The sequence below is a fragment of the Manduca sexta genome, chromosome 12 (genome assembly GCF_014839805.1).
Source record: "Manduca sexta isolate Smith_Timp_Sample1 chromosome 12, JHU_Msex_v1.0, whole genome shotgun sequence".
Classification (NCBI taxonomy): domain Eukaryota; kingdom Metazoa; phylum Arthropoda; class Insecta; order Lepidoptera; family Sphingidae; genus Manduca; species Manduca sexta.
In genome coordinates this window covers 596,965-619,484 of record NC_051126.1, presented here as the reverse complement: position 1 = coordinate 619,484, position 22,520 = coordinate 596,965, and the positions used below count along the sequence as shown (strand labels likewise).

General features: G+C 41.9%; 1 protein-coding gene across 4 annotated transcripts; it reads left to right on the top strand.

The window, feature by feature from the left end:
- The first annotated feature begins 1,047 nt into the window (after nt 1-1,047).
- On the top strand, nt 1,048-21,456 carry LOC115451455 (WD repeat domain phosphoinositide-interacting protein 2). 4 transcript variants are annotated; one of them, XM_030179790.2, is made up of 8 exons: nt 1,048-1,366; nt 3,326-3,487; nt 12,846-12,936; nt 13,098-13,550; nt 13,625-13,848; nt 14,215-14,393; nt 16,317-16,379; nt 18,426-21,456. In XM_030179790.2, the coding sequence occupies exons 1-8, from the start codon at nt 1,290-1,292 to the stop codon at nt 18,563-18,565; spliced, it is 1,389 nt and encodes a 462-aa protein (XP_030035650.1). In that variant the 5' UTR covers nt 1,048-1,289; the 3' UTR covers nt 18,566-21,456. The 4 variants fall into 4 exon arrangements, with proteins under 4 accessions (XP_030035650.1, XP_037293650.1, XP_037293651.1 ...); XM_037437753.1 differs by lacking the exon at nt 1,048-1,366 and adding an exon at nt 1,456-1,871; XM_037437754.1 differs by lacking the exons at nt 1,048-1,366; nt 16,317-16,379 and adding an exon at nt 1,471-1,871.
- Nucleotides 21,457-22,520: the final 1,064 nt, after the last annotated feature.

Sequence of the window (22,520 nt, the reverse complement as noted above, 5' to 3'; positions counted from 1 at the left end):
TAACAATCTCCACAACAAATTTCGCCGAGATTCGTTGAGTAGTGTTTGAGTTTATGGCGTTCAGCTAGCTAGACAGATGCGGTCGGTTACTTTGTTTTATTATATAAGTACTTTTTAGAACTTTTTAAAAGGAACAATTCGTTCATACATGAATGTTGTGTAATTTTAATCGTTTACGCAGCGCACAGAACGAAAGCTCTCAAAATGAATAAATTTTCTACGTTTTTGCAACATTTTTCATTGATACTTCAATCCCATTGGTCATAGCGTGGTGTTATACAGCCTATGGCTGTCCTCGATAAACGGGCTGGAGAGCCCTAAGAGAATGAAAGACACTAAGAGAACTACTGAGTTCGAACCAGTAGTTTCTGAGATTAGCACGTTAAAACCAACAAACAAACAAACTCTTCAGCTTTATATAATATGACATATATGCTAATAATAAAATAATATTTAATTGAGTCTCGCCATAGAAGAGTGATTATTTTTTATTTATTTATACGTCGTGTGAAAAGCCTTTCCCACTATGAAAATCCTTAAAACAATGTACGATGTTAGCGACAGTTATTTAATATTCCATAATTTCCAATGAGAGGAAATTACTGGGATAAAAAGTGTTGTAAATACTAAATTTACTCTAAATCCTTTCAGTTGTTTCTATATTTATGTTTAATTAACAAACATATAAACATCCACACATTTTTAGATAAAGGCATATTAAGTATATAATATTAATAAGAATAAGATAAAAAATAATATATAAATTCAACACAATAAAATAACCTGCCAAATACATACTTTTGTGTACCATTTACCTGGCAGGCTACGCTATGCTATGCGCGAAGACATATTCGGCGAGTGTGTAACGACTTGAGAAAAAACATAACAAACTACAACTGGCAGAAAATGATGAAATATCAATAATGATGGCAAAAAGCAAAAATAATGTACGTATGTATCGTAATAAAGACGCAATTGGCTTGCTCCGTAATAACATGAAGTTCGTTATAGTAAACTACGAATGAGTGAATTTGTGACAGAGCACTAACAGCTCACTTCACTCAGACAGTTTTGTAGCGAATGTTTTGTGTGCGGGAGGGGGCTTGTTTTTAGCAACAAGGTCGTTCTTTGTGTCAAAAATTCTGTTTCTCGTGACGGATAATAGTTTTAAATATTGACTTATTACACATATAGACAGTCTTGTGTTCGATTATTATACAGTGTGTGGCGTGCATGTCGTGTGTAGGTATTAGTGTTTAGTAAAATCGTAGTACGCAGCGAACGTTCCAATGAGTTTGGGAGGAGGTCCAAACACTGAGGGCTCAAATGCAGGAGGAATTTTCGTTCAATTTAACCAAGATTGCACGTAAGTAACCGACATTAGCATCTAAACAAAGGTGCAGCTTTGTGTTCGCTCCGGAGGGAGGCCAGAGACGCGTTCGCAGCAGGCGACGAGGGCGCCCAAGGTTCCCTGACGAGGACGGGCCGTTGTTGCGAAAGCGCGCAGTGTTACGAATTAGCGTAGTTTTTGCTTCGGGCGGTACGTACTGTGGCGCGATGATGCAATATGTCATTGCCAGCTGTTTCGTAATGTGTTCCCTTACAAGCGGTCCGTAAACAATTACGCTTCAGGTGAAGATACCCGTTTAAACGACGTTCGCCAGAGTCCTGTGTATGCTGCGACCTACGCCTCGACGGAAGCCGTTGTTCGCAGGCGCAAGTGCTCCGTGTGTGTGGGTGTATGTGTGTGTGTTTGTTCAGTGTGCACAAAGCATAGCGTTGTTGTTAAACAGCGCAAGAGGCGCGTCGTGCGTGAATCAGCTGATCCGTTTTCGTCACCTAGCTGTGCCGCGCCGCGCTGCAACATTAACGTAATATTGTCAAATCTATTTTTGTTGCTTTCTCGACATTCAAATGTCTTAAACTAACTTTAGTGTTTATTGTATGACAATTTAATGACATTAGTAAAACTGGTGATACATAATATGTCCATGAACAATAAAACAAGAAGTTATATTAGGTTATTACATGGACATAAACTCTTGGGTCTTATAATGGGGCAAATAACCCATAAAAACTTTGAAAGGGCAGTTCAAACTATAAATATAAAATTAAAACACATTAATTGTTATGTGGTGAATATACCACATGACATGTTTAACTCAAATAGAATGTGTCCAGATATTCTAGTAATGGTACTTTAGATTATTAATGGAAAGAAACATTTCCAATAATTTTATAGTTTTATTATTTGAAACATGAATTCCAAGTTGAAGTATGATGAGGTGACTAAGATTAAAAAGTATGAGAAGACAGTTTGGGCACCCAGGGGATTGATGAAACAGGGATCATAAATGGTTAGGAAAGGTGCATGGTACAACTCAAAAGGAGCAGCTCAGATTACAAACATTAATCAAATTAATGATCTTCACAAAAGGCATGTCAGACTGGTTGACGGGTGAAAATGTATGAGATGAAAGATATGTGTCAAGGTCATAAGATGTAGCTCTCAATAGTAGAGACTATTGAGTGTGTAAGAGTAGGCAGAGGCCTACTCCTACAACCTTTATATAAATACTGATATTATTTATTAAATTGTTTGTATATTATTTGTGTGGGCCAAATTTCATCCCGATCCATTCAGCTGTTTCTAAATTTACTTCAACAAAATTACTAACATTCAAACTTTTTACAAACTTTTACCTTTATAATATTATCAAGTAAATAAGAGTAAGAAGTAAGATTACCATGTATGTAGTTACAGTTGGTAATAGAATGCGAACATTGACTACCATGCAAAAGTTTTTGTATGTGCTGGTTTTTTATTCCAAACAAACTCTAACTTATTGGATAATAAAGTAGCAAAAATGTAGAGCTTGAAATCATTTTAAATTTAGGTAACTTCATAGAATTTTGTTTTTGTTTTACAAGTATCCATCACTTATTTTTAATACCAGTTATTTTCAGATAAATAAACTACATTTTTGGTGCATTCGAATGTGCAGCATTTATATTTCGAAAGCTTTAATTTTAAATGTAACATTTAAATAAAATAAAATTACAATTATCGCAAAATAAGTTTCAGTAGGCTCGATTTTAAGAATTCTATCCAAATATATATAATTTATCTTGGTTAGAATTTCTATTGAATACAAAACTGTTTTTGGACATGTCCTTCTAGATTGATACACTTTGAGAGGCAATTTATAAAAAAAAAATCTAAAAACTAAGAAGGCACACAGCTGAGACTTAATAGGACCGTTTGAACAAAGAAACCTTGAAGCAAAATATAGTGAAGTAATAGATGCGTGTCGTTTGTTCGCAGGTCGCTGGTAGCCGGCAGCACAAGCGGGTACCACCTATTTGCGCTGACGCCGGACGATGGCGTGGAGGAGATATACGCGAGCCGCTCCGGGCAGGAGACGTGCCTGGTGGATCGCCTCTTCAGCAGCTCCCTGGTGGCTGTGGTCACCGTCTCCGCTCCCAGGTACCTTCACTGTTCAAGAACACTTTGCACCACCACCAACTGTGCGGAACTACTTTCGGCACATGGCTGTATAGCTGTGATGTCTTATTTATATTAATGTGAGACGGAAATAAATCGAACCTTTTAGGGTGATGTGATGTTTATGGTAAAGAAATCACTGCATTTTTCTGCAATTATCGGGAAATTGACGATAGAGCATAGTCACACATTTTTCCGAATAAGTAATAGTATCATATCGACCTTAAATTACATGCGAATAGAGTTTCAAATAATAATATGTCATTTGCAAAACATATTTTTCTGCGTATGGTGGCACAGACATCACAATTTGTACATAAAACTTTCCAATTTATTGAATTGTACACGTGTAACATAAACTGCGTTAACCAGATTAATGCCTAGTGTTCTCCAAATGCTTAGCAACCAGTCTTACACAAAGGTTTCAGGTGTTCGGAAACTACTACTAAACTGTTCTACAATTATACATACAAAAATATTGCACCGACACTAATGTGTGCGTTCTGTAAGATGGGCGTGTTAACTATTTACATTAATTGTGCAATAAGGAACGATAAAGTCCCTCTAATGTGTCTTTGTCCGATAGTCGTACTCGCGTGTGCCGCAGGTGTACTAGGAAATAATTTTTGTCTTAATTCATTCCTACGTATAGATAAAGGACATAAAAAAATGCATTCAACATTCTATAACTGACATACCGCTGACGACAGCAGGCAGCAAGTTCACTGTCGCGGTGATCAATCGCGAAACCCCTTTGCCCTCAAAATACAAAGCAAACCCGCAACAAGTTGTTGCGGCCACACATTACTCTCATTTTCATCGCCCGATGTAACTGTGGCTTTCAACTATTATTACTAATTACATTTTCTAATGCACTATTGCAAGCATACGTCATCAGAGTCGTCCTAACGCGTACTGACTCACTTGAGTAAAACTATAAATTGCGCAGTATTTTTAAAGGTCGTGCTATGACTATCATATCTCAGTTTGGTAGCCGTTCCGCGTATTACATGTATCTATTTAGTATTTGATGCGATAGGTTGTTACTGGTCGTTGTGTCTAGTCATTAGTGAATATGGGTATGGGCAAAATAATACTTATTTTTTAGGGTATTTTTTTCATTGCGATACTAAATGAAGCTATATACTTATTTCTTCTTGGAAATATTATTTTACAATAAGTTACTCGAACCTTAGATGCAAATAAAAAAAGTTATGATTAAAGTAAATGTTATAAACATTTATTTTAATTTTACACGGCCTAAAGGGGCGATTGCCTAGTTGAGTGCGGAACGGACTGCGAAGCTAATTTCCGTACGTTCACAACCCAAAGGACACGCACCTCTGACTTTTCTAAAGACGTGAGAATATTCTTTGAGAATTATCGCTTGCTTTAACGGCGAAGAAAAACATCGTGAGAAAAACTGCATACATAGTTCTGCCCATCAACACTAGGCCAGCGTGAAGAACTAAGACCTAATCACTACCAGTTGTGGAAGCCCATGTCCAGGAGTGAGACATTTAGCATATAATACAGGACTGATATTATTATTACTACATCATAATGCCACTACTATAATTCTAAGAGAATTCGATGCAGCGGCAACACCATTCTTTCAGTCAGAAATAAACTCAAGCAAATGCCATATTCGAACTAAATTATAAAACAATCAAACAATCAGAAACGTGATCCTGAGATGTTTCATGACTATTCGTTATTGATGTACGATCTTCGAAACGATGTTAGCAAGGGTAAACACGCACATGTGGCTTCGTTTATTAACGCGGTGGTAATATGACACAGTATGTTAGGAGTCGGGTAATAAACAGCAGGAGTGGGTTGAGAACATTAGGACTTCGTTAATCCGAATGCGCCGAGCCTGTCTTCTGTCTTCTCAAAAGTCTTTTTGCGATATGCCCTCTTTTTAAACCTTACTACGTCTTATTCGGCAAATTAGATAAAAGAATTTGCGATATGCGAATTCTTTGCCACCTAATCAGCAGTGGAAATGGTTAGTGACGCATCCATCGCCCTAATTAGTAATAACACTGCCCAGAATTCACACACACAGGCATGGAGTTATCTTTACTCCTGTCTCATAGAAAACGCAACATGAAAGAATAACTTTGTGAAATGACAGGTTCCCGTTTTTCCAGGACCTGTCCCTTTCTTGTCACAAAAGTTTGCGCATCCATGTTTCCTTCGTTATGTATGAGTTCTAGAATCTAGGCTGATAAAATGTACATTGGCAACATTATACCTACCTATGTTAAGTTATTCTGTGTTCAGATTATAGTCTTCATACAACTTAATTCTTTCTATGGAGAGCTTTCAAGGCACTTGTATTTTGCTTTAAAACACAAGAGTATAATAAAACGCAATGTATGCTATAAAAATACTCAATAAACGAATGTGGTGTGGTCACTACTCGTGTCAATAACACAGCCGGCGTGATACCCGACAACCTTCCGGCAATTAGGATTGATAACATCGTCGTAAACACCGCGATACCGCGCCGACGTGCCGCTGTCCCCTCTCCCCACGCAGTCACTAAAAACAACAGGTTTGTTAATCCGTTCGAGCCACACCACAACATGTCTTGCGCACCTACAGGGTAAAAAGGCGCTAGAGAGAGCTAACATTAAAGCGGGGAGACCAAATAATTATCGTTATCCAAATTTCTTATCGCCTTCGATATCTAGTTAGTACCCGATATCTCTAGGTAGGAGGTGTTCATTAATCTTAGTGCCCTGGTTAGTGATTTACTGTCGAACGACGCGTTTGCTCATTGGCACGCGTTCTACAGCAATGAATGTGTCAGCGACGTGCGGCGCTCTACCAGCATGTGTCGGATTATTGATAACAATGATAACCTCACGTCGGTTGACTTAAATAAGTAGGTCAATCTCGAGACTGAGCTCAATAACCAATAGGTTCCTACTGAATGTATCAACTCGTAATACGCTTGTGCCGTGTTGACGCGTTATCTGGAGCGTGAAAGGAACTGATGTCATAATATGCAACTAAAGGTGGTTACCTTATCAACTATTATCTTGAAGAGCAGTAGCATAGCTTATGTTTGGCGCCTAGGGAGAAAAACACAAATTAGCGACCACAAAAATGGGATCCATTTCCACAAAACAAAAAAAGACTACAGCACTATATTTTTTAAAGCTTTTATTTCACGCATTTACGTTCTAATTGTGTCTTGTAGTTCTACGTCACTACTATAGGGCACGGCGCACATAGCAACTAGGCATCAGGCGATATCCACAGCAATGACGGGTTGGTTATATTGGATGTGGAACAACATAACTAAATAAACATAGCTGGTTTAGAAAGTACGATCCAGGGTTCTCTTCCTGTTCCTAGTATCTAAGACTATGCAAAATATAACATAGTATGCCTAATAATCAAAATGAAATAATGTATGGCGAGAAAAATAATACATAATATAGTTAATCAGTTTGTCATAGTATTGCAATTAGGTAAGTTCAGTTTGCATTTATACACTTTCAACTTGTTCCGACTCATCTTATATTCTAGCTTAATGAGGCAAATCGCGGCAGTTGGAAAGTAGATAACTTTATATAATTATATGTTGCAAAATTGTATTAATTCATTTATGAATTCAGTAGCTCTATAATTTATATGTCCATATTCCCTAGAACACACATTATGTCTCACCCAAGTATACGTTTTTAGTTCCTCTTTCGTTGACATCATGCCCTAAGCGAATTCCGCAAATACGTCTGTAAAATTTAAAATAGTGGCCGTGGTATTGACTGTTGTTTCGGCGGTCGCGCACAAACTACTCGCAAGTGACCTCTATGAATATGCATGCGTATGTATTTTGCATTCATTATATAGCACATGTTAGTTATTACCATAATATGCGAATTCTCGTTTTCATACGCGCGTGCGACGGTGTATTTCGGTGCTCAGAAAAGATCATCCTTATTATTATTATTTTTTATTAGTAAGGAGGTGTCTGAACCGGAATATTGGTGTATCTCAGAAAGCGAAGTTAATTGTTAGCACTGCTGCTGCGCACACGCTGCATCGGCGTGAGGGGTAACTCGCCAACACCGATTTCCTTCTGAATTGGCAAAATAACCATAGAAATCTTCCTAATAGTATGACTTCAGGGGCGGGAAGGGAAAAAAACTTTAATCTTGCTGGTAATTAGCACCTGAACACAATACAACGTCACCTGTGCTTGTGGCAACAGCCACATTGAACTTCTCGCAGCGTGACTAGATGCCATCTCAGCACATTTGTTACTCAAAGCCACACAAGAAAGAGTTTATTAGTTTGAAAAATAATCGTGGTTGACTAGAAAGGAGAATGCCCATTTTTGTACGAAAGTTGGGCTACGCTTGCGTCTGTACAAAACCTTCACTAAACTATAGGGAATATATCCTAATTCTTATAGAAATTGAAAACAATTGGATATTCGATGGGAGTTCGGAGTTTTCAGAATTTTTATAACGCAGTTATTTTGAGGTTAAGTATGGACTGCAATAATGTACGGTAGAAAGTAACTACGTGCCTAATTAAGTTCAATATTGCAGAACCTACTTGTTATTGCTATAAGCAATTATTGGACATTCTTTTCACCTAGCTTTAATTGCCCTTATAAGAAACTGATAGGTACTACATATGTGATAAGACGAAACTTCAATAAAACTTCTAAGATAGTATGACGGAATATTAGTTTTTCCACAGAGCATATTATGTTACCTGACCTTTTGTGTATATATTTTTCTGACTTACGACTTATTCTATTACATGGATTGCCTAATCTTTAAATCCACCTACCATGATCTCACTCCAATATGGCGTCAACACATATTGTAGAATAGATTTTATGACCGGCCTATGCCTGACGCCAACCCTCTTTGGAGGATTCCGATCCCAGGCAACTCATGTTAGAAACACCGAGATAAAATGTTGCTTGACCTGGAAATCGAACCCAGGAACTCACTTCATAGCCTGATTAGGCTAATAGTTAATTATCATAGGGAAAGAAAAATAAAACGAGAAATACGAAATCGGATGCATATTTTTATATAGATGTATATTTTTAATAGAGGTATATATTCTTGGCATCCTAAAATATAAACAAGAATTTGATATAGCTGCAGCACGTTTATATATACTCCTGAAGTGAGTGCATGGCTTCTTGCAGCGCTGGTCGGGTCATGTCATGTTGTTGTTGTCTGTGAACCTCTCTATTAGCTGATCTCCAACAAGCAGCACAAACTCATTCCCGCCTTAAAACCTAAAATATAATGTAGAAGTTGAGTAAACATGTTCAGATTATTATTATTGTTAAACTGTTTTCTTTAACTTTGGCAAGATTTTTCCCACATTGTGGGTATGTTAACAATAATCTACAAAACTTACAAACTGGACAGCTCGTCCAAGAAATATACGTGTCGTTGCTGTGGCACCGCGTAGGTGCAGTTAATACACCGCCGGGATATGCCGCCTCGATTAACTGTCCTGGGTCAAGGTTCTTGATGACATTGTGCTGCTAACTAAAAGCCTTCCGTCTCAAAGTTCGAAACACACTATACACGTTGTTTTTTAACGGAGAATTTCTCGGCTCAACATTAAAATACATAAGAAAAACACTCCGATCTTGAGTAAGATAAAATATTTTAATGATTTAGCATTCAAATCTGAAATGTCAAAATGTCATTAATTTCAGTTGCCAGTGGAATAAAAATCTCTACCCATATATTCATAATTTAAAAATATACTCCAGACATGTTTTAGCTGACTTTAGTATTTCTGTCAATGCATGTACAAGTCACCATTTGTTTGTTTTTGGAACGATTAATATTTTCTTTTTTTTACCAGCTATTTGGAGTTTGGTCATAATTATTAAGTAAAATGTATTATTTTATAACAATATATTTATTGATCTCAAATATATATAATTGTTATAAAATAATATACATATATTATAAATTCAAGTACAAGCACATTTATTGTACATATTTACTTTTTTATTCCATCTAAGATGGGAATTTGTTATGAATTGGTATCATTTCGCCATATTGGCAGTAAATTATCGGATGTTTCATTTGCAACAATTAAACAACTTTTTATTTTCATATCTTTTAAACCCCCATTCGCTTATGACTGAAATAAATACAAATAAAGTAATAATTAAAATGATGATTTTTTGTGGATATTTGGTTGAGACGCATGACTGACGCAAAGATAGCCTGGTTTTGGGCATTGTCCTTTGTTCAAAATAGTAACAAACCTGATAATACCTACTTAAGCTTCAGTAAAAACTTGGGCAACCTGGAGATTGAACCTCGAGCGATTTCACAGCGTCAGCACGCTTCTATTAGACTAAGAACGGGAAGGTTTCTTTGAACGCAAAGGCCACTAGGTAAATGATAATAGATGGCAGTGTGGATGAAGGTAACCAATAGATACCGCGCGCTTTGAGCGATATAGACGGCAACTAACTGATAATACAAGACAATGTCGCAGCCCGCAAGGAGCGGCAGGGTCACTGGCGAGGTGTTAGGCCAATCGTCATAAACATGTCTATTTATAAAACAGAAGGCGGCCAAACGAGTAAGTGCGAAACTTGGTTATAGCACGTTGGCATGTAGTGTTGCCAGGGCACTTGTGGATGCGTTACCCATCTACGAAGATCGAACCGAGGCCTGGAAGTGGCAAAAATCATGGTGGTCTATTGTAATTATCAGATCGCACGGAAAGTAGCAGTAACGCTGATATTTCACCGATTTTCTATGACCCAGACCTCAAGAGTGATCGAACTCTACCATAAGCTTGCATACGGTTTTGTTTTACGCAGGCTCCATGGCCCCGACACTTCACAGGCCACAGCGCTGCCTGCTGGGTGACAATGGCCGCGGAACATGCGACGACGCGCGCGCCGCGACATGCTAATATACTCGTGACCTCGCCTTAGTGAGAAGCAGGCGCTTGCATGTCCTTGCCTTTATCCCTAACTTCCTTACGATCATTGTGTTTTGTACAGTCGTATTAGATTAGTCTATACTACTAGGATAGTCTATTTGGTTAACAGGTGTAGTATATGTTTACACATTGTGACTGTCCCATGCGAGTAAGTAAACTCCGATGATTCCCACGGGCACGGGGTGTGATGTGGTAAATGGCGTCGCTAATTGCCGTATTTATAGCGGGCGGTATTTATACCGCGGAGAGGCGGCCGGTTACGACCCAAAGCGAGCACGCGCCGTGCCCGTGCTCCTGAACTTGGCGCGCAGCTCTGACGTCGCAACTCACTGACCGTTAAAACTATTGTTACGAACACTATCATCTCGTTATTAGTACTCCCAATATTCCATACCATATGACGGTACTTTATTTAGTGATCCTAATAATTATTTTGGTACTGTGTGTTGCGTTACTAACATCTCTCGTATCTAGTTATCTTTTTCGGCGCCCACCACAGAAGACTGGCTGTTATTGTAAAATGACATTTCTTTTCATTCAGAAGTATTTATTATACCATAATTAGTGGTAGTTCACTATCCGAAGCGCTTTCGTCTGTGCTGCCAGCATCTCACACTGAAGTATTAATAGCGGCAACATTGGTGATTAGTTAGTACAACCTTGATAACTTAGGAAATAAACTCATTTCCTCGTATAACAAAAAATGTAAGATGTATAATTATGTAGAGTTAGTTTCGTGCGTGTAAGCCCGTAGATAAAACAATGCTTTAAATAATAAACACCCACTTGAGTCAATAAGAATTTTGTGAGTAATAAAGCTACGGTGTAACCTACCCCGCCTGCCCGGCTGGACCATGATGATACCATCGTCTCCCTAAATGGGACATTTCCAAGCTGCCATTGCGGCGTCGCTGATTACATTCTTGCGATCAGTGACGATAATAAGTGAACCGCACATTAAATGAAACAGGAGTGGTGAGTCTGTAGGTACTATATTTTGCTCGACCTGATCACCGCTCGTTTCGCTCTCTCGCTTCTTTCAACACTGTTATCCCAGTCTTTTGCGGAGTACCGCCTTTAGGTATGTCGAGTTAATAGCGCGTTTAGGGGAGCTTTTCGAACACTGCGGAGAATGCCCAGATCAGGTACGTCCGCACTTTTCCAGACACGTGGTGAATCGGCTTGTGGGATGGTCGACCGGTGGACAGAACTCGTAGATAGTCGAAGCGGTATGGTGACGGCAGACTCGCGGCGATCCGTACGTCGATATTAAGTCCGCGGTACAAATAAGCGATAGAGACCTGTTGTCAGTGGACGACATACTTGCGCCCGTGCTGACTTATCTCCATGACGCTACATCTGTTCAAAGTCCAAACAATTCCCCTTTCCTACCTTTAAGAAATCACCGTAAAGCAAGCGGAATATCTTTTACATAATAATTTTGCACGAAAAGGATCCTAGCCCTCTGCTACAGAAGGATAAATTAACCTCAGTGGATCTAACGTGATGGGAATTGAGATAGATAGACTGTAACAGTGATCGTAGCGGTGTGTTGAGTCGGCGGTTGTATCATAGGTAAAACGTTGGGAGCGGCTCAGTATTTCCGCGTAGGGTCGGAGGGTTGCCAAGTGCCGGCCGTGACGTCCGCGCCACTGTTGCGAGCCGCCGCCGCCCCGCGTCCTACACTATACCTCACAAATACTACAGTGTACTAACCGTCGCTCTGTAACATCTATAATATGTTGTGTCTATAAAGTTTATTTCAATGACGGAAATATAAGAAAAACAAAGTTCCAATATGTGTCACAAGACCTAGAGAGTGGTTTTACTAGACGGTGACGATTCTACTCGTAATAACATTTTGTATAAACTGAAAGCTGTGATGATATTTGCAATGGTCAATTAAGGTTGTTGACTTCATGTTTTACTTACCTATCACTTGAATTTATGTAATTATATTGACAGTAAATTTATGTGTGGGGACTGAGACGGCACAGTTGAGTACCAATTGCACAATTCACAACAATTACACTATGGCATTCACAAAAATAGTAAAAATAAAACACTATTGTGATTTACGCCACCTCAAAAAAAGCTGATTAATATATGATTTTACTTCAATAAAGGTTCTATATAATTAAATGTAAACAAACACTTTATTCCATAGCTCACCACCTGCTTCATAGTATGAAGCAATGTATCTTACTAGCTAGAAGTCAGTTGTCAACTGATATATTTATATTTTAGTAATACGAAATTGTGACGTGTAATTCCCAACAATAACAGGTTTATTTACATCATAATATTATGCAAGTTTCGTTGAAAACAGATGCATTTATATTAACTTGTGTTGCGTTGTGTATTGCAGGAAGCTGATAGTGTGCCACTACAAGAAGGGCACCGAGATATGCAACTACAGCTACAGCAACACCATCCTCGCGGTGAAGCTGAATCGCTCCGTGAGTATCGCCCATACATACTGCTACTCGCAGGGTAGTGACGTGAGCGGGTGCACTGATGCACTACCCTGATCGAGCCGGCCCGTTCATATATTATACACAAACATCTTCGACGCGTTGAGCTGTACATTGTAAGGCATCGTGTCATGTTGACGTTACAGAGGCTGATCGTGTGCCTGGAGGAGTCGCTGCACATCCACAACATCCGCGACATGAAGGTGCTGCACACGATCCGCGACACGCCGCCCAACCCGCGCGGACTGTGCGCGCTGTCGCCGTGCGTGGACCACTGCTACGTGGCGTACCCCGGCTCCAGCGCCGTGGGCGAGGTGCAGATCTTCGACGCCGTGCACCTGAACGCCAAGTGCGCCATCAGTGCGCACGAGAGCCCCGTGGCGGCGCTGGCGTGGTCCATGTGCGGGCGGCGGCTGGCCACGGCGTCGGAGCGCGGCACCGTCATCCGCGTGTTCTCGGTGCCGGAGCGCGTCAAGCTGTACGAGCTGCGGCGCGGCGTCAAGCGCTGCGTCTCCATCGCGTGCCTGTCGTTCAGCGCGTGCGGCACCTACCTCGCCGCCACCTCCAACACGGAGACCGTGCACGTGTTCAAACTGCAGGTGCGCACAATCGTGTAGGTCGGTCACGCCGTGCAGTACGGACCTTATCGTATGTGTATCGTTTGTGTGTGTAGGAGGGCGCGGAGGTGGGCGCGAGCGGGTCGGCCGGCGGCGGCGGGGCGGAGGCGGGCGGCGGCGAGGGCGAGGCGGGCGGCTGGATGGGCTGGCTGTCGGCGGCGGTGTCGGCGGGCGCGGGGTACCTGCCGGCGCACGTGGCGGACGTGCTGGCGCAGGGCCGCGCCTTCGCCGCCGCGCGCCTGCCCCGCACCGGACACCGCGCCGTCGCAGCCGTCACCAAGTGAGCATCACCACGATATCTACACGAGCCGAACTTCATAACTCTGTTGAATCGGTCAAATACAAAACGCCTCACAGTATGCATAACTCAGCTAAAATTTTTCGATTCGTAGAACATAAGGGTAGGCATAATTCATGCAATAGCGTGATCATTTATATGTGTGAAAGAAATCTTGAGATAGGGCCTTTGTGAACGGGTGAACTCCATGTGGCCGATGGTAGTGATGATGTATTTCAACAAGCTACAAGTCATAGCTATGGGAATCACAACCGATAGATGAATGAATTATTTCTTTGTAAGAATTGTCTAAAATTGTCCGTATTGTCCGACTCGTGTAACTGTGTGTGTGTGTGTGTGCGTGTGCAGCGTGAGTCGCGCGCCGCGGCTGCTGGTGGCGACGGCGGCGGGCGTGCTGTACGTGTACGCGCTGGACGCGGGCGAGGGCGGCGAGTGCGCGCTGCTGCGCACGCACCGGCTGCTGGCCGCGCCCGAGCCGCCCGCGCACGCGCACGCGCACGCGCAGCTCGCCGCGCACGACGCCGACGGTGAGTACGCCTCCGCCCGCCCCGCGCAGCCGCTCTCGCCGACGCCCACACTGACTCGGCGCGGCGGCCCGCACGGACGCTGTCGTCCGCCGCGGGTCGTCACCAGCCGCACATTACACCTCACTTCGTCTCTCTCTCTGCCTCTGTCTTACTTTAAGATCATCATTTCAAGTGGATTTATCTAATCGCAACCACAGAAGGGTATCGTCCCGTCATGTCGAAGAAGACATCGCGACGAATGCCTCGTCCGACATCGCCCCGTTCCCTCGCTAGATAAACGTCATCTTCAGTCTGAGGAAGCGACTCATAAATTTGTTACGAGCTTTCCGGATTATAGAATGTTAAAATACAACACGCGTAATTTAATTTGAATAGCGAAAGCGGTCACTCGTTGTGTTATAAACCACGCCGTGACTAAGTTCGGATCGGTCGAGTTAGATTGCGCGTGTTGTGAGAGGCCGTACACATCGAGTGACAACTCGTCGACGTCGAGCCTCCAGTGCAATAACACCTGTTGAAATACATCCCGCTCTCCCCCCGCGTCCCTCACGATCTCTCCCACCCTCCCTGTTCCTCTACATGATTAAAATCGTCGTTTTCTTTTGACTCATTCATAATTATTATAATCAAACCAATTATAAATTTTCGTTCTCCATTTTAATTATCGTATATTTTATTAACGCATTTTAAACTCTTCTCTGTGTAGGCTCACTACCACACTGATCCACTTGTTCTCCACACATACATATTACATTTCATCGAATATGTTGTTGTTGTTGTGGACTCAATGTAATAGATCTTTCCCGAGAGTTTACATATTTAACGCTGTTTTGGACTATTCTAAACTAAAGAAAAGTATACGATAGGCTCTAAGGGAAATTGTATTATTTGTACAAATACAATTAATCAAATAGTTTAGATGAATTGCTGCCGCTGCAGCTTCAATGAGATGATGTGGTGAACAAAATTTCAAAATTTTACATTAATATTAAAATTCATGTTATGTTTAAGAACAAAATTCTAAACTAAGCCAATATAACGTAGGAGCGACCCCTGTCCAGCAGTGGGACGACATATACAATGATAAGGGGCCTGTTACTTTGAGTCCACAATTAATAAATAATTTGAGACGCGACAGAAGGTCAGGACACGCACAACACTGACTTACACAACTCTCTACAGTATTAAGGTTTTAGACACAACATCTATATTTGGTTTATATACAGTTGCGACCAATAGCCTTTGAATCGATGGAAAAAGAAACGCCGAACAGAATAACGTTGATTTGATACAATAAAAATTTAAGGCAAAATAACTTTATCTTCGCTTAATTTGTAACCTTAGTTCATTGAGAAGACACATGCAATTTCCTGATATCGACAAGCTCCGTAACACTTTTAGAAAATTCATTCGGTATCACAAGAGCTATTAGAATAGACAGTAGTGCAAACGGCACTCCCGACGGAGACAAACGGGAAGCGATTCAGTTTCAAAATCTGCTTTCACGCACTATAACGAAATTGTAATGGTGTAATAAAGTGTTGAGCAAATAAGTGATCGGAAATGATGTTGTGTCTAGAACGTTGACTTTATAAAACAAAATTATATTATATTAGTGACAAATGCAAAAATTTTGATCTCTTTTAGTAAGAAAAACTACAATAAAATGATGCAATTCCTTTTCGAATATTGACCGTGAGATTTATTATACTTAAATAATATTTACGACACGCACTTAAATTACGTATTTAATGTGTACGTTGTATTTATCTATCAAAACTAAATGGAATTACAAAATACTTACAAACGTGACGTCCGAGTCGGGTTCGAGTCCCGCCGGTCCGTAGTGCCGCCCCCCGCTCCCCGCTCCCCGCCCCCCGCGGCGAGTGGCGCGCTAACCGTGCCGTGTGTGTGTGTGTGTAGCGGGACTCGCGGCCAACAGTTACGCGGGCGCGCTGCGAGGACGGGACCCCGCGCGGATGACAGGTACTGCCCCGCCGACACCCGCCGCCCCCCGCAGACCCCCGCCGGCCCCCGCCGGCCGACACGTGTCCCGCCTCGCCGCGTGTCGACTCGCATGCTCTGTGCACAGGACACGCTCCCGTTCCTCGTCCCGCTCCCGGTCCCCTTGTCCCGCTGACGACGTTTCTGTTTCAGACTTCGAATTGCAAAAAGGTAAAACCTGAAGGCCCGTCACCCGCCCCCCCTACCCTCGTCCGCTTTGCACATTAAACCGTTGGATTCTGCGTCGCTAAACGTGGTTGAATTATAGTCCCGGAGTCGAGGAACGTGCACGTAGTCGGGTGAGAGCTGCGTGCACCGCTCGAACGGTCGCTTGTCCGCACGGGGCGGGGGCGGCTCGGCGCCGGCCCTGTGGCCGGGGCCGTCGGCTCGTCCCCGCCCCACGCTTCATCTACTGACACTGTGGCGTCGCACCGGCGACCGGCTCATGTTCATTTCTGTATAATAATGCATAACATCGATCACAGTTACACATAATTGTTCTCGCCTGGAACAGATCGGCATCCTGCGTCGGTAGAGCGCGATAGTTTCTGAACGGCCGTCCCGCGACTGTATAGCATTCCGCCGGGGCCGGGCCGGGCGCGGGCCGAGCCGGGCCAGTGGCGCCGGGACCGCGCCGCGCCGCTCCACGTCTACACTTATTATAATTTTTTGTACCAAATACACAGTGGTGCGCTTTGTGTTATGTTTTTTCTTGTGTATCCGCGTCCGTGTGTCCCGCTTCGGCTTGATGTGACAATGTAGACTCAGTAGAAGTATTTGATGGGACCAGTGGCTCGACTGTCGTGTGACACGGACATTCCGCCGGTCGAGTCGATATTAACGGATTTACTTTCCATGTATGTTAACTGTTAAGAGAGCATGCACGCGTTATATTTGTGCATAATATTATGTAATGTTCCATGATGTAGTGTATGACCGCGTGAAGTGCCGTGCTCGGGCCCGCGTCGCGTCGAGGCGCCGCGCAGGAGACGATACAAGTGTACTGTGTGGCCACCATCACCACTCATGACGCGCGTTGGAAAAAATATTAACAATAAATTATATTAACTATATGCTAGTGATACTACTAACTGAATTATGATTTTATGTTATTTTTTCTTAAAACGGTATGCTCAGTAACTTTAATAATGATAGATATTTTTTCCAATGCTTCATTAAAATAAGCGTAATAAATCTATACAGGAGTGAGCGTTTCAATCAACAGTACATCCGTAATTTTTATTTAGACGACTAATGTGTCCGTTGAGTGGCATCGCCGCGCTTGTATGGGTTTATTATAATGTACATTGTGCGCTCTACACGCAATTGATAGTCAAATGCGCAGACGATCGGTTGCGCGCGGACTGTACTGGTTTGGTTTTGGTACGTGTGGTGTGAGCCGCGGCCGCAGCGCGAACTCCACGCGTCGCTTCAGCCGCGCCACGTGCTTGTTCTCGGGCTCGTTCAGACGACGCTGCAGCGATACTAACCTATAACATAAAATACATGTCACGTAATATTGTGCACATTAATTGTTTATTTAAATGATCAAAATAAATATGATGCAAGTTAATACCAGACGAAAAATTGTCTTATATTTATATATTTTACGTATTAACAACAGCGCCGTCTGAATAAGTCCTAAATTTGCTCCCATCTAATAGCACAACAGTTGTGGGCTTTATACGCGCCGCGTGGACTTCAGCTTTATCATTGTCCTTTGACATACGCCGCGCGTAACACGACGACAAACAGCGCGACTTCGCGAACACGATAATACGCTATAATATATTGACTGCATTTGTGCTTCTAAACTATTTTTTTTTATTAAGAATATTTGCGAATTCATTTTGTAGTTTTAAAACGACTGCTAATTTCCCACTACGCAGTCAAAACTGAAAAGTGTAATTAACGATGAGTCAAGACGTGAGTTTTGTCCGTGGTGCGCGCGCAGTCCGCAGTGTGTCGTACGTTGCGCCCGGCGCGGTGTCCGGAGCGCGAGTAGCGAGCGGTGTTGGTGTTGCGCAGAGTCGGAGCGCGCGTGCGAGCTGGGCGCCGCCATGGAGCCGTCGCCGCCGCGCGGGCCCTTCGACCTGCGCGACCCGCGGCACTTCCCGCCGATGCGCACCGCCGCGCCCGCGCACGCCGACGGGGAGCCCGCGCAGTAGCGTCGCCCCGCGCCGACCCCTACCGACCCCTACCGACCCACGCCATCCTCTAAGTTCGCGACTCGCGATGACTAATCGTATGCTTGTGCTGTGTGCGGGCTGTGAGTAGTGTCTGCTCCCGCCGCGTGACGCCGCGGACCACGCGACCAAAGTTGATGCCCTACATTTAACACTCAAGTCACCGATTCTCCTTAATATGGGGCATTGAATAAGAGATTCAAACACTGTGGCATACGACATATTTTTTTACGTTATTGTCATTTCCGAATACCAATTTATAATTAATGAACAACACGAAAGTCGTAATTATTCATAAATGTACTTTAAAATATGGCATATGATTTGTCTTGTTTGTTTAGTAGTCATGTGTTGAGGAGACTCGGTGCCGGCGCCATAAGTGTTCAGTGCAAGGTGAGTGGGCGCGTCCCCGCGGCGGGCGACGCTTGCGATGTGTGACGCGAGGCGCGCGACCCGGCGCCCGCCGTCGTGTCGCGTGCGTGATATGTATATGTTTTATTTAAAATTCGTCTTGTCTGTTGTATCGCGTGCATCTAATGCAGGTCCTAATTAGATATCGTTATACGATAAGTACAACTTTCATCATCCATAGATTTGTTAATTTATATTAGCATCTGTCAATACAACATGCACGGTCGCATCGCTATATCTGTTTTATTTAATGATAATGCGAATAAGAATTAGTTTATTAAATTAGTCGCGTAACGTTTTAATTAGGGCTTGAGTGTACATGTGTCGCGGTCCGCGTCAACTAGTCTCTGCTGTTTTATATACTTATATTAAATTTTAATGCAAAAGCAATATTATATACATTATTCAATTTAATAATAATTTTGAACGTGAAGTAAGGAATGATCACCGGAGCTTAGTTATAGTCTATAAGACCGCGCTATAGGTCGATTACCGAAAGCTGGCGCGTACAACACATTCACAAGTGGTGCCTGTGGAGTGTGTGAATAATATACGTCAGTTGTCATGACAACGTATTGCATACGCATTAATAAAGTAAAAATTATAGTGAGATGTTTTGCTGCATCTATGCATCTGGCCCTTCAATAATTATAATAAAATGAAACATGTTTTTAAACTTACTGTATAGGTGTGAGTAGCTGCTGTGAACATGCCAGCTTTAATTAACCGATCTATACTTACGTTCAACGTGATCACACGTCGCGTGACGTCACGCGTCACTATTTAATATTTCATACAGGAAATAATAAAATGCTTTGACAAACTTTATTTGTGTAGTCATGTGAATGTCTATATTACCTACACTAAACTATAGAATCATAATTTTTTCGACGATATTCTTTTATAATATATAGATAATATTATATAAAAAATATATACATAAATAAATAGAATTACGAAACGACGTGCGCGGGTGGAAGGGTACCTCTCTGTACTCTGTAGTGTACATACTTGTCTATGGAGCACTAGTGTTTAGTACGTAGGGAGATACGTTATAATATTATAGTTTGTGAGACACGACGGATGAGGAACGCACTGAAAGCTTGGCTATGTGTTTGTGATTGGGCGTGAGAAAGCGACAATTTAGTTTTAATCACGTGCCCACGACTGCCGCAAAAATAATAAAAAAAAATATTGTCAAAATTGTAAATAATTTGGCGGCGGTGTGGGCTGGCTCAGTTTTAGGTTATGTTTAGTGGAGAGAGGCGCCTCGGGGCTCCGTGGAGCGACGTACAGCCACCAGTACGAAAATAGCGTGCAGCGCGCTACACGCAAGGGTGGTCACACGGTGATAGCACCATGCGATCACGTAAGACCCACGTCACGAAGTTTGATTGCGATGGGTCGAAAGAGACGTGTGGGTTACATATACCTCTCCCGACCAATCACAATCAAACACGTTCGTCTAGCGGCACAGGGCTATCTGTAATAGCGTCCGTATGTGCATGTCACCTGCAGTATAATGCACCCTCTCGCTCCACGGTTTTAATGTTATTGTAAAACCATCGTGGGACGTCAATTCCCACGTGAGCATCGCCCTCGCGTCTTGGCGTCTCCACCTTATGTACCTACCAAATATCGCGACGCAGCAACGCAGGTCCATTCTGACGGCACCAGCGCCCACCACGCGACTTCACCTGGCTTCACTGCTGCCCACGCGGCTTGCCGTCAGAATCGCCTGCATTTACATTGTTTCAATTGTGATAAGCGTCGGCTCACCATCAGGACATATCTCACTTTATGAAAATATCTAAGATGTGTTGTTGTATAGTAAGTCGCAAAAGTAGCTGAGGAAATTTAAAACTTGAAAGCGTCTATACACTTTAAGTTTGAAACATATTTTTTGTTTGAGTGAAATAAATTAAGTCTCTTGGCGACTTGCAGTTTTGAATTACTTCAGCTGTTTGTGTAGGTAACCGCACTACCGAGAAATATATTAAAAAGAAATCAGTTTTCATTACTGTGTGTGTGAGCTGACGCAGACGCGTGGGACGCGATGCATGCGTACGCTAATTAATGCACTTACAGACAATGGGTACCTACGTCGTAATGAACACTGCATACATAATATGAACTTAAAAAAAGCTGCAGAAAACATTCAAAATTGATTACATTTGTGAGAATAAAACACTTATGTATATATAGATTATACTGCGTACTATGGACTGTACTTTGTTTTTAAATAATGTGATAAACATACATTTTTGTAAGTTTTCAGGTAAAAATGTTTATACTAAAATGTATTTTGTGTGAAACTGTGTACTGTAAACTCCTATTCTCACAATGTAATAAACCCATGAGCAGGTCATAGAGAATCAAAGACTACTGTTTCGTGCATCCTGTCTCGCGCGCCGCTAGCTAAATTGTATATAAACGAATAAATATTTTTACAAAACCCAAAATGATTCGTTGTTATTTTTTCACGACCCTCATTCATACGCTTCTATGAATCTGTTATAAAATCGGATATCATACTTTATCATATTATCTTACAATTGAAACTATACAAATTGTTGATTTGCATCCCCGCCATATTTACGGAAGTTGGTATACTCCACTTGAATACGAATTGATGAAAATAAAGGACTGAAAATTACACTTTTAAAAAATTATTATTTTTATTTATTGAAAATAAAGCCACACGTCGAATGGCAATCACCCCGAGCTCGCACCGCGTGACATCGATTTTCGCGCCACACAGCACACACGCACACAGTGCTTAGACACGCGCGGCGACTAGCTTTGTCGATTACAAACAGCTGATGCCGTGTGAGTGAGCTATCCTCATTGCCGTGGGCTCCTATTGTGACATGTACGAGGGGGATAATCTATACTTCTAATAAATCTGTAGAGAGGTCAATTCTGTACATGAAATATATTTCCAAAATAACTATCAGGGGGTGATTAGGGATCGATACTGATGCCAAAAATGCAATTAGTAAAATTTTTGTCTGTCTGTCTGTATAACCGTTATAGAAACAAAAACTACTCGACGGATTTTAACGAAACTTGGTACAATTATTTGTCATACTCCTGTGCTGGTTATAGTATACTTTTCATCACGCTACAATTAATAGGAGCTGAGCAGTGAAGGGAAATGTTGGGAAAACGGGAGAAGTTACTCCATTTTTTAAGCTTCCGTCGCGTGTGCAAGCTTAATGGTTAAAGCTACACAGAAATCATGTATTACGGAAATGTTCTCCTTAAAATTATGTAAAAAATATCCCACGACAGCATATGTCTATCTTTTATGGTTGACTCATAATAACACGTGTAACTCCCTATAGCTTATCAGTTCGAAGCTTTCTCATTATATTTGTCTACTCTTACGTTTATAACACTCGCAGTCATCACTAATTAAAAAAAGTTAACATTATTAAATATTCCATAAAAAAGAATCATAGAAATCGGTATAGAAACACCAAAGTTATACATGAAATACGCTAATAATAAGCCATCATGCGTA

What these genes read in the sequence shown, in the direction of transcription:
- LOC115451455 (XM_037437753.1), top strand. Translation starts at nt 1,675, where the DNA reads ATGCTGCGACCTACGCCTCGACGGAAGCCGTTGTTCGCAGGCGCAAGT. An exon ending in CGCCGCGCTGCAACATTAAC is followed by an intron (nt 1,872 to 3,325) that starts GTAATATTGTCA and finishes GTTTGTTCGCAG; the next exon opens with GTCGCTGGTAGCCGGCAGCA. An exon ending in GTCACCGTCTCCGCTCCCAG is followed by an intron (nt 3,488 to 12,845) that starts GTACCTTCACTG and finishes TGTGTATTGCAG; the next exon opens with GAAGCTGATAGTGTGCCACT.